Here is a 12,925-nt window from a genome sequence, read left to right as displayed (position 1 = left end):
AAAAACACTTTAAATGTAAATGTATAGCGTGCAGAGTAATAATAAAACTGACTCTCCTGTACCTGCCATCAGATTAAGAGGTTCTCTGTGTGCCCTATTTTTCTTCCTCCTGCTAACCTCTTCTTCCCCCAGGCCCACAGCCTGAGTATGGTGTAAATAATTTCCTTGCTTTTCTTTGTTTAGGTGTGAAAAACTGAGTAGCAAGCTCAGCCCTAGGTGTGTGAGGAAAGAGCAGTATTGTCGCTATTAGATGACAACTCCCCAGAGAAAGTGAACAGAATCTTTGGTTCATGGCTTCTCTGAGAGCTTCTAAGAGCCCCTTCTGGGAAAGTAAGGGTTGAGGGTTATGCACGAGTCTTAGGAAACAGGTTTTTACCACAGTGAGGGCATCTGGCAGAGTTGTAGTTATGAATCAGTTGTACAACATTTGACAGAAATACGGTCAAACACAACAGGCTGCATTTTTACTGCCTCTAAACTCATGTGGATTTCCTCCAGCTTTTAGGAGTAGATCAAAGTAAAATTTTCTTTTTTTTTTTTTAAAGATTTTATTTATTCATTTATTTGAGAGAGTGAGAGCACATGAGAGGGGGGAAGGTCACAGGGAGAAGCAGCCTCCCCGCCGAGCAGGAAGCCCGATGCGGGACTCGATCCTGGGACTCCAGGATCATGACCTGAGCCGAAGGCAGTCGCTTAACCAACTGAGCCACCCAGGCACCCAAAATTTTCTTGCCTTTTCAGTAAAATGCAAGTCTTCACTGATCAGTAGCAGGGCATGAAGTGGGAGTATAGTAACTCCAGACTGTGGTAAGACAGCCAAGTACAAGCCCATGCAGGCACTCTGTGCACAAATGAAAATGCCGATGTCATGGCAGTGGGGATCGTGGTGATGACTGTCCCCAGTGTGGCCATCTCTCAAGTCACTTTCCAATCTGGATTGATTGCCCTCTGAATCTTATACACAGCCCTTATCCTGGAATCTCTCTTCACCATCCTCCTGCGCTTCCCTATTTCCTTCCTTCTATTCCCTTCCCTACTTCCCTCTCTCCTATTTCCTGCCTTCCTCTCTCTTGGGATGGTGTCTGGTGGAAAACATTCTCCAGGAGCTTCATAAGGAAAGGTGCGTGGGAAGTAAAATTTTGGAATGCATCCGTGTCTGAAAGTGTCTTTGTATTATTCTTATATATGAAAGAGTGGCTGAAAATAGATTTCTAGGTTAGAAATAATATTCCTTCAGAATTTTGAAGACAGCGCTTTGTTTCCAATGTTGGAAATCCGAAAACATTTTTTTTTTTTAAGATTTTTATTTTTATTTTGAGAGAGAGAGAATGAGAGACAGAGAGCATGAGAGAGAGGAGGGTCAGAGGGAGAAGCAGACTCCTCGCTGAGCAGGAAGCCCGATGTGGGACTCGATCCCGGGACTCCAGGATCATGACCTGAGCCGAAGGCAGTTGCTTAACCAACTGAGCCACCCAGGCGCCCCCCGAAAACATTTTTTTTTAAATTTTATTTGCTTTTATTTTATGCAGAATTTACTCCCGAGACATAAGTTTTGGTTTCTTCTGGGATATCTTTGTCTTCTGTGCAACCTCCTCTTCTGGCTTAGGGACACTCTGCTCTTTTTCAGGAAGGAGCATCTCAGTGTGGCAGGGAGAGCTCACGTATGGGTTAATCTGACCATGAACCGTGTAAGTTCTATGCCGTATCTTGGGGGCTTTGTTTACCTGGATGTGCTCAATGACCAGAGAATCTACATCTAAACCCTCAAGTTCAGCATGACTCTCTCAGTAAAAATTCAGCACTCTTTGGGCCACCGACGCTGCATCCAGCCCCACTGTTTGGTCTGGGCACACCTACCAACTCCACCATTGTAGCGACGGAATGGCACACATGGCTTCTGCAAAGTGACATCCTTCAGATACTTGGTGGCTTTTCGGATCTGCATACCCTTGATGGCCTGGGCAGTTTCATGTGTGTTCTTAAAGTGAACACGAAGATTTGAACCTCTTTGATTTGCATGATTTTGTAGGGTTTTCTGGGTCAAGTAACCATTTTCAGAGATCGCCTCAGGCTGCTTATGGGAAAAGCAGAAATCTGAAGACATTGTGTCGCCTGATCTTTTCTATATGATCTGCTTTTTTCTTTCTGGAAGCCTTTGGAATTGTCTTTTTGTCTCCAGTGTTATAAGCTTTTACAGTAGTGTGGCTTGATATGGTCTGTTTGCTATTCATTGAGTTGGGTATGCAATGGGCTATTTCATTCTTCAAAAAAAAAAAAAGATTTTATTTGAGAGAAAGAGAGAGAGAGAGAGCACAAGCAGGGGAGAGGGGCAGAGGAGAGGGAGAAGCAGGCTCCCCACTGAGCAGGGAGTCCAGTGATGTGGGGCTCCCATCCCCAGACTCTGGGATCATGACCCGAGCTGAAGGTGGACACTTAACCAACTGAGCCACCCAGGCGCCCCATGGACTTTTTCATTCTAAAAACTCACTATCTTTCTGTTTTAGGAAATGTTCTTTGATTATTTCATTGATAACTCCTCTCTGTTTTCCCTGTTCGTTCTCTCCCTCCCTTCCTTCCTCTCTACCTCTCTCTCTCTCTCTTATTCACATGTTAGATCTCCCAGGCTGGTCCTCTAAATTAATTTTTTATCTCTTTGCTCCTTTTCTGGGAAGCCTTTTCAGTGTTCTCTTCCTACCCTTCTGTTGATTTTTTTTTTTTTACTCCCGGTAGCAGCCATGTTTTAATTCCTAAGAGCCCTTCTTTATTTTCTTCCTTTAAAAAAATAAAAGCATAATGAATGCATGGTCTCATGGGATTTTTTTAAAGATTTATTTATTTTTAGAGAGAGCGCGTACACACGCGCATGCAGGGGGAGAGGCAGAGGGAAAAAATCTCAGACTCCCTGCTTACTGGGGAGCCTCACAGCGGGCTCTTTCTCATGACCCTGAGATCAAGAGTGAGAGGCTCAACCCAACTGAGCCACTCAGGTGCCCCATTATCTCATAGGATTTTAATGATAGGTTTTTGTAGGGTTTTTGCCTTTTCCCTTTATACTCTCTTGTTTGTTTTCCTTGTTTTAGACTCTTCCATTTCACAGGCTTTCCACCCTGTGATAATTCTTTGCTATTTACTTATGATTAAACATAATCTAAAGAGCTGATTAGAAGCTCTGAGTGTGTAGGTGGGATTATTGACTGTTGACTTCATAGTAGGGTGATCTGGGTGGGCCATTTGTTGGGGAATTCCCAATCAGTATCTCTAGGGTTTTTTTACTTTGCCTGGTCAGATTCCCCAAAGGAGAGTTTCCGGTATCTTGCCTGCAGGGTAAAGGACTTAACTACTGCTAGTGTTTCCGAGAGCCAAGGAAGGAAACGGCTCTGAGTTTCTCTACATTCTAATTTCAGTATGCATATATTCACGTAATCCCTATTTTCAGTATGGTACCCACACCGTCAAATGTGCTTGGTACTCCAGTCTAGAGATCCTTTGATTTACCACATCCCAGTAATGAACCTTCAGACTTCCTGCCCCCACCCCAGTAGAAGCAATATGGATGTGGGGTGGGAGGGCAAATTTAGGAATCTGATGTTTCTTTAACAGCTTTTACCCAGTTCTCCTGAGGTAGGACATAGACTTCCATTTAGTATGCCTCCTTTGCTTTCAGTTCTGGAGTATTTTGAGAAATTAAGTTGGTTCTTAGCTTACCCCTCTTCAAATCTAACTTTGTTGGATCTGCAAGGTTAGTTACCACCTGTCCGTCTCCTTTCCAGCTTCCAAATTTTATTGCTATTATCTCCCTTCTTGTTCTCCAAGTTCTTGTGGGTTTGTCATTTTAGAAGGCTCTATATTATAGTTTTACTGGGATCTCAAGTGGGATTAATATTAGATGCATGTGTTCCTTTTGTCTTCTTAACCTGAAAGCTTACATTCTACTCGTTATTAACAAGTGTTGACAGAGAGATTAACACAAAAATCACCCAAGTCTGTGACAATACCAAAAGAACCTCTCTTTCTCTTTCTTCTGTTTTGATTCTCTTTCCTTTTTGTTTTTGTTTTTTTTTGGGGGGGGGTGGATACAGTGAAGTTTGGGAGGTCTAAATGTGCTAACCCAGGCTGTACTGTCTAATAATAGCTAGTACTTATTGAGGACTTTTCCATGTGCTTTGTAGCTAAATGCATCTACATTGATCCTCATAATAACCCAATTTGTATCTCCATTCTACCAGTGATGAAACAGAGGCCCAAAGAGGAAATGTAAATTTCCCAAGGTCACACAGTTCTGACATAGTGGAACCAGAATTTGAACCCAGGCAGCCTAACTTCAAAGCTTGTTGCTCTCAATTACTATACTATCAAATACTAGATATAAATTGGAAAAGTCTCTTTTATGTCTCTATTCAGTTTCATCTACTATATAAGCCCTTCCACTGCAGAGCTGTATAGATGCCCTGAAACATTAACTGGAGATATCCAAGGTGTCTTTTTCTATTCCTGGGTCTTTTGTCTATTTTGAACTGACGTCAGATTGTTCCAGAAAACAAAATCAATAGTCACAGTGTACAGTTGTATGTGGCTCTGTGCTAAAACAGAAGCTATGTGAATCAGTGCAGCCGTGGAAAGGCTACACAAATTTTCAGGCCTCCACAGTCCCCTCATCTTATTCTTTCTCTTCTAGTTATTAAATGGTATCTGTGAGCCTGAAAGTATTTACATACTTCCCCAGTGTGAGCAGATTACTCCCTGTACATGAACTGGATCTAGAACGCTGGCGGAAATTTTAAGTAAATTTTTGAAAGTGGAAATGAAAATGCATCAGAGTAATTTAATTTAATCTTCCTGAAATTAGTTTTCAGTCTTCAAAATACTGTCCTTTTCTGCCTCACCGTGATAAAAGAAACACAAATATCTTAACAGAGAAACTAAAAAGACCAAAGGATGTATGTAAATGTTTGGAGAAAAGTCATACTATGAGTCAGGAGTGAAATCTTCTGTCTTCTAGACAGCGCTGACTCTCAGCTAGATGGGGAAATCCATCTTGGCCAATTTAATCATTCTCTAAAAGGCTGGACAACTGTGTGGGTGCTAATGGCATCGGAGAGACATGGTACGCAGGAAACACATCCCACACTCGACAGGATGTTCCCAAGTCAGGAAGGGCATTTCTCTTCCTCAGTAGAATTGTTTCATTGACTAAAGACAACATGAGATCATTGAAATCTCCCCAAAATACCAGAGACTGACGAAAGCAGGATATAGGAGATGGTGAGTCTAATGTAATGTAGTGGGATCATTTATGACATCATAATAAAGTGATAGTATTTTGTCTATATACTTCCTTCCAAGAGATTTAAAGAACTTTATAGTCAATCAGTCATCAGAGTTTTAAATCTGTGTTCAGAGTTCATGGTCCCAGAGATGGAAGCAGGACTCTGGTTCAGTCCCAGCCTCGCTTCTCTGGAACTCCACCACCAGGCTCTTGAATACCACCCAGTGAAGTTTCCCTCCCCCTCCTCACCCCAGCTTCTGCTGCTTCTCTAGAACATTTCCTTTTTTCATCTTCTTCCAATTCACCCATTTTCATCAAGTGTTAATCTATATCTTACATGGCATATAGCTCTTGAACAGTTCCAGCAACGGAACATCATTAATCTTCCTTAAGTAAAGAATGATCTCTCTCTCTCTCTCTCTCTCTCGTGTGTGTGTGTGTGTGTGTGTGTGTGTGTGTGTAAGCAGCAACTGCTTCATAGGTAGAATTGAGTCTGAGACAGCATCAGTAAGTAGTTGGCAAATGAAAACATGACAAGAAGCCTTGAGCCACAACTTTGGTGGGTTTCCTGCACTCCTCCTTGGTGGCATTTTCAGAGGTACACAAAAAAATGTCGAATATAGCAGTCACCTGAGGACTGTCTCTAGGGCAGGAACTCTCTTCCCAAAACTTAGCTCAAGGGAACAATGAGAGTTACAAAGACAAAGAAGAGAATGAAACTGGGTATGTGCTTACCTGCAGATGGTAGGAACACAGAAACAAGTAGAAAACTCCATTGTTCTAGTGTAAGTTATGACTTGCCATGCCTTGTTTTTTCTGCTGCAAACTTTGTGGAGAGCACAGGGTGTCAATTTATAAACACTGTGTTTGTAGTCTTCTGAGTCTGTGAGAACATTGCCTCTATGGAGTGCATCGATCATTGTGTCTCTAAAGTGATTTCATGTTCTCATAGTTTGTGGGGAATAATTGTTAATTAATGCACATGAAAGGAAAGGATCCAAAGAATCTTTGTTTACTTTTCTTGCTTTCTCTGTTCTGCTTTTGACTTAAACCCATCATATCCTAAAACCCAGCCAGATTCAAATAGGAACCCTCCACCCCCCATCCATCCCAGTTCAAGCCCCAAGTTACCATGAGGTTGTCTTTAGTAAAGCAATAGCATAAAAAGTGAATGTGTATTTCCTGGCTTTGGTGTCCAAAAAAACTATATGCAGGGTGTTTGTGGTTATTTTCAGAATTTCTTTCTCTTTTTTATGGAATATTAAGTCTCTCCACTTACAAATAATGGAAAATAATCTCTTTAGCATCAACATTCTATTTTTTTAAAGATTTTATTTATTAGAGAGAGAGCGCGCACACGTGCACGAGTGCAGGGGAGGGGCAGAGGGAGAGGCAGACTCCCCGTTGAGCAGAGAGCCTGACGCAGGGCTCCATCCCAGGACCCTGACATCATGACCTGACCCAAAGGCAGATGATTAACCGACTGAGCTACCCAGGCCCCCCTCAACATTCTATTTAAAATTAATCTGCTTCCTTGCACAGCTCAGGTGCTGAACTATAGCTGTGTGTATGCATAAAGAGGAGACAGGTCAAAGACAAAATCACTTCACATCTTCCTCGGTGGGAGCACTTATATGGTTTTATCTGAGAAAAATGAGGCCTCCAAAAGCTTAGACCGGTCAAGTGCATGATGCCTCGCACCTCAAACACCCCACCTGGTCACAGTTTGCACCTGTAGCAGCTGCTGACCATATTCAATGAGAACAATTTCTACTTAATCAAACTCCCCCTTCTACATCAGATCTTTTAAAGAAAACTGTCCACAGCTGAGTGCAGGAATCTTTGAACTTCCCAGTTCACAGGTCGAATACCGGCATCAGAAGATGCCAGGGAATGACACTGGGTGCCTTATCCATTGGGTACCGGGCTCTAACTAGCTGAATAGAATTGGGGGAGGAGTTGCCCTTCAGTCAGGCTAAGAGAAGTAAATACAGCTTCTCCTCACCATTGCCCCACCACTCCTCCACATTAAAAGGAGAGAGGTTGGGCTGAAGGTGGAGAGGTAGGTTGAGGAAAGAAACATACTTCAGCATTAACATGCGGCCTCCCGGGGCCACCTTATCGAATTGGTGCCTGGTTGTTTCCAAGAGTCATTAGAAGGGGGAGACGTTGCCAGAGAGAGTGTGCCCTGAAAGCCACATGGTTTTGAGATCCTTTCTCCAGTGAGCTTTTCATATAGAAATTGTATGTGGCTGTGATGGCATTTTACACTTTTGTTGATGATGACTTGATAGATAAATGTTCGTAATACTGTTAAGGATAGTGGGAGAGTAGAGAGGGTAGGAGGGTACCTGATACCACGTTTTAAAAATAAAACAATCTGAGCAAATAAATAAAATAGGAACTTGGAATTCCTGTCTCAGGCCTGGACCTCCAAGCCACAGATCCTTTACTGATGTAAATTTGGAATGGTATCTTCAGTAGTAAATAGGGAGACTGATATTAGATGACTGCTGGCCTGATTATGGTTCCACCTGAAAGTGCCTTTTGACCAAACGTGAATGTGGAGTAAGGGATGATCATTACTCACGCCGGTCTCTCAGCCAGGATGCTGAGTGCTGAAAATCTCCCTACTGTGCCCACTGCTGCTGCCCGTAGGCACTCCTGGCTTCCACCCTCTTCTGGGTTCTTACACTGACTGGCTTGCCCTGGGCGTCTGCAGCCCGCTCCCACTTGCAGCCTCACACCAGCTGTATCGCCTCAGTGCCTCTGCCCTCAGGCCTCCCGCTCTCCCCCACCTCCACACCACCGTCCCTCCGCCAATGACTCATCTCCTGCTGCACACAGAAAATAGAAGCTGTCGGGACGAGCGAGCTCGTGTTTCCACATACACCACACACACACACACACACACACACAACCACAGTCAAACCAGTTTATCTCTATTCAAATCCATCTCCGTGCTAGAGGTGTTCTCTCTCTCACCTGTTCTCTAGATTCTCTGCCTGCTTTCTCAGAAAACTGGTTCCAACAATCATCCCCTCTATGCCTGTATCTTCAGCCTCTACCTTGCCGCTCACTTTTTCTCAGAATATAAATATTGTCAAGTCTCTTCCATCTTTAAAAAAAAAAATCAAACACCTCCTCCCTTCACATTGAAGCTTCTGGAAGTTGGAAATTTTGAAGAGGACACACGACACAGTTTCTGAAATGAAAAAGCAGAATTGATTGTTATTTTTGGTAAGCAAAATAGAGCCAGGCTTGTAAGACAGAGTGTCTCTGGACAAAGCAAACTGTAACCGTATGTAGTTTAGAAAACCAACTGAACTCTCAGTCCTGCCTCCGTGGTGTCATCAAAATGACTCCTCCAAACTGCAGGCCGCACTTTGGTGTCTCTGTAAGCACTGATACTTAGCTTCTCCTTTCTTCTTGAAATGCTCTTTATAGTCTTTCTGAAAGACTTCCGTCTCCTGGTTTTTCTTTCAGCTCTCTCGCTATTCCTCAATTTACGTTAAAGAATTTTCTCATCACTCTACCCTTCAAAAAATAGTATTCCTCATGTTTCATCCTCAGCTTTATTCCCTTCTAAGTCTGTATCCTTCCTGTGATACCTCATCTACTCCTGATGGCTCCAAATCTTTATCTCTGGCCCAGAGCCCTCTACTAAATAGTAGAGTCCCATCACTGGCTGCCTACTGGATATCTCCCACCTGGGGATATCACGAGCTTTTCTTCTCATAGATCCTGTCTTGCTACCATCATGTGTCCAGTTGTCTCAGTCTTCCTTGGTTTTTCCCTCTCCTCATTTCCCACGTGGAGTCAATGACTAAGTCTGTTGAGCTCTGCTCTACTAACTCTCAGAGGGCTCTCTTCTCTCTGTCTTCACTGCCAGGCACTCGGTTCTCTTACTTGAGATGCCCCCTACTTGATCTCCTTGTTTAGCCTTCTTTCAGTTTACAAATTTGATCTTTAAATTGGCAGTCGTGTCATGCTGTTTTCAATCCTTTGCTTTACCCACATTGCCTTTAGGTGGGAAAAGATTCCTTATCATAGCTTACAAGGACCTTTGTGATCTGACCTCTATATTCATTTCCGGCCTTTTTTCTGGCATTCCTCACTGTCATCCCACACTTTTGCGTGAAACGCATCTGACACCTTGCAGTTCCTCAAATTCAGTGTACTTATAAAGAGCTCCCACCTTCAACATGCTACTCCTTGTCCTTGGAAACTCCCATTCCTTGCCCGGATAATTCATCTGAAACCTCAGCTGTTGCTTCCTCTGTGGAGACCTCCTTGACCACTCTCCCCACCCCCAGTGTGATTTAAGTGCCCATCCTTTGTCCTCCCTCTGAGCACTTACTACATTATATTATAGTCATTTGACCTCAAACTCCTGGAGGTTAGAGATAACTATGTCTTTTTATCTGTATCTCCAGTACCCCCTGCTTATTGGCTGACAAGAGAAGTGCTCATTAATGGTTGATGAATGAACTGGAGTTTTCACTGTATCAGGCTGCCGTTTTAAGCACACACGCGCGTGCACACACATACATAAGTGCACACCCAAAAAATCCTTGAATCTGATTGAGTCTCTAGATCCAACTACCAATTTATAAGAAAAACAGAGGCCTGGAGAATATGTTACACGATACCATAGGGATGCAGTCAGCAAAATCTAAGTGTGGGAAATTCTAAGACAAACAGCCACATTTCTTTAACTGCAATCAAGCAATTGCAATATATGGAGCTTTTTTAGATCCTGATTTTTTTTGAAAGCTGTAAAAAAAAAATTATGACTCAGATGAACACTGTATATTTGATATTAAGGAATTATTGTTAATTTTTTAGATATGATAATGGCATTGTGCTTATTTTTTTTAAGGGTCCTTATGTTTAGACGTACGTTCTGACGTATTTACAGATGAAATGATATGATGTCTGGAATTTGTTTCAAAATAATCTGAGAGGGAGAATAATCTGGGTTGGGAGACAGATGAAATTGGATTGGCCAGCAGCTGATAATTACTGAAGCTGGTGACAGGTACCCAGCAGTTCATTATGCTATTTTACCTACTTTTGTTTATATTTTTAGATTTCAATAATAAAACTTTTACTGTGGCAAAATATACATAGTACAAAATTTGTTAACCACTTTTTTTGTAGTTTTTAGTTTTTATTTAAGTTCCAGTTAGTTAACATTCAGTGTAATATTAGTTTCAGGAGTAGAAGTTAGTGATTCATCACTTACATATAACACACTGTGTTAACCATTTTTAAGTATACAGTTCAATAGCATTAAGTACTTCACATTGTCGTGCAACCGTCGTTACCATTCATCTCTAGAACTTTCTCACTTTCCCAAACTGAAACTCTGTACTCATTAAACAATATCTCATTCCCCAACCCTACCCCTTGCAACCATTATATTTTCTGTCTCTATGAATTGGACTACTCTAGGTACAACATGTAAGTGGAATCATATAATATCTGTTCTTCCGTGTCTGGCTTAATGTCTTCACAATGTTAACATAATGTTTTCTAGGTTTATCCATGTTGTAGCATGTATCAGAATTTTCTTCCTTTTTAAGGCTGAATAATACTCTGTTGTATGCATTTACACGTTTTGTTTATCTGTTGGACATTTGTGTTGTTTCCAAAACTTTTTCCAGAAGGTGTCTGATAATGAGGATTCTTAATATAAGGTGTACTGATTGTAGTTATCTTGCTGAGGAACTGGCATAAAACTAATTTCTGTAGACGTCAGATCCCAAGAGCTTAAGAGTTTTTTAAGATCTACGGTCCATACAACCCAGGAAGTGCCAGAGACTGCAGGTGGTGGGGTAAAAAGTTAAGAATAGGGAAAGGAAGTTACCCTTGTTGTCTAGGATTACTCAGAAAAACTCTTGCCCTCACTGGCCTCTACCACCTCACAGGCAGCTTTTCTACTTCTTGAGGATCCCTACACAGTTATTTGTAACACATGTAGCCCTTCCAAATATATTTTTACCCTAAGCTCAGGAACTACCTTTCAGCAATTTTATACCAAAAATAAGTGTGTCACTTACAAGTAAAAAGAAATCTTTTATCTGTTCCTGCAGGAGAGAAACCAAGTTAGAGTGGACGCCTAAACCAGAAAATGTTTGCATCAAATATTAGTCTGAAATTTGTCCTTACTCTTCTGGTTTTTGGAAAATTATCCTTTAGACATCTTAAGGAGCAATGGGGCTGTGAGGAGTATGTGAGATCTAATTTCAGGTTAACCTTGAGGTACCCAGAGAAGTTCTGGAATCAGTGTGGAATTTTAGATATTCTCTAGAAGGAGGCATACTGTTTAGTTTGTTCTACTATGTGGCTCAGATTCTAGACTCCTTAGACAAGCCCAGAACTGTCCCTCCCATCTCATGGTTTCCCAGGTTAGAACAGTCTAGAGTGGATTGCAGCTTCTCTGGCCAGGACTACCCTGAGCTCAAGAAAATTCTTCCTTATCTTTCTCATCTAAACCTATTTCCTGCTTATAGTCTCAGGAGAGGATTGCCTTTTATATCTTATATTGACCTTCCAGTACATATTGGCTATTTGTCACATACCCCTTTGTCCTTAGAGGCCCCAGTTTTGGTTTTAGAGGTTTTGTTTTTTGTTTTGGTTTGGCTTTTTTGTTTACTTTTTATTTTGAGATAATCGTAGATTCATATGCAGATGTAAGAAATAGTGCACAGAGATCCCATGTATCTTTTACCCACTTTCCTCCAGTGGTAGCATGTTACCCAGCTATATTATCACAACCAGGATATTGAGCTTGATATACAGTCAAGATAGAGAAATTTCCATCACCACAAGGATTCCTCCTGTTGCCCTATTATAGCCATACATACTTCCCACCTGACCTCACCTCCTCCTTAGCCCCCAGGGCATTAATCTGTTCAGTTTTTAGAATTTTCTCATTTCAGAAATGTTACATAGTGGAATCACACAGTATATAACCCTTTATGTCTGGCTTTTTTCACAAGACATAATTCTATGGAGATCAATCCAGGTTGTTGCAGTATCAATAGTTTGTTCCTTTTTATTGTTGTTTAGTATTCCATGATCTAGATGTACCAGTTTAACTATTCATCTATTGAAGGACATCTGGATTGTTTCCAGATTTTGGCTATTACGAATAAACATAAGTAATTAAACGTGTGTACAAGTTTTTATGTGAACATAAGTCTTCATTTCTCTGGGATAAATGCCCAGAAATACAATAACTTGATCATGTGGTAGTTGCATATTTAGTTTTACAAGAAACTGTCCAACTGTTTCCTGGAGTGGCTGTACCATTTTATTTTTTTATTTATTTATTTTTTAAATTTTATTATGTTATGTTAGTCACCATACAATACATCATTAGTTTTCGATGTGGTGATCCACGATCCATTGTTTTCATATAACACCCAGTGCTCCATGCAGTACGTGCCCTCCTTAATACCCATCACCGGGCTAACCAATCCCCCCTTTCCCCTCCCCTCTAAAACCCTGTTTGTTTCTCAGTCCATAGTCTCTCATGGTTCATCTCTCCCTCCAATTCCACCCCGCCTCATTTTTCCCTTCCTTCTCCTAGTATCCTCCATGCTATTCCTTATGTTCCACAAATAAGTGAAACCATATGATAATTGACTT

The 12,925-nt window shown here is 41.5% G+C and overlaps 1 protein-coding gene across 1 annotated transcript in view; it reads right to left on the bottom strand.

The window, feature by feature from the left end:
- Window positions 1-1,532: 1,532 nt before the first annotated feature.
- LOC115940561 (uncharacterized) overlaps window positions 1,533-12,925 on the bottom strand; it is an 18,317-nt gene continuing 6,924 nt past the window's right edge. Inside the window, 2 exon segments of the mRNA XM_081829770.1 lie at window positions 1,533-1,756; window positions 1,858-2,071. Of these exon segments, the coding sequence (XP_081685896.1) occupies window positions 1,533-1,756; window positions 1,858-2,071 (438 nt within the window).

This window comes from Leptonychotes weddellii, chromosome 9, assembly GCF_054177405.1.
Source record: "Leptonychotes weddellii isolate Sample4059 chromosome 9, ASM5417740v2, whole genome shotgun sequence".
Taxonomy (NCBI): domain Eukaryota; kingdom Metazoa; phylum Chordata; class Mammalia; order Carnivora; family Phocidae; genus Leptonychotes; species Leptonychotes weddellii.
The sequence above is the reverse complement of the archived record's forward strand: the minus strand, read 5'-3'. Positions and strand labels throughout refer to the sequence as shown.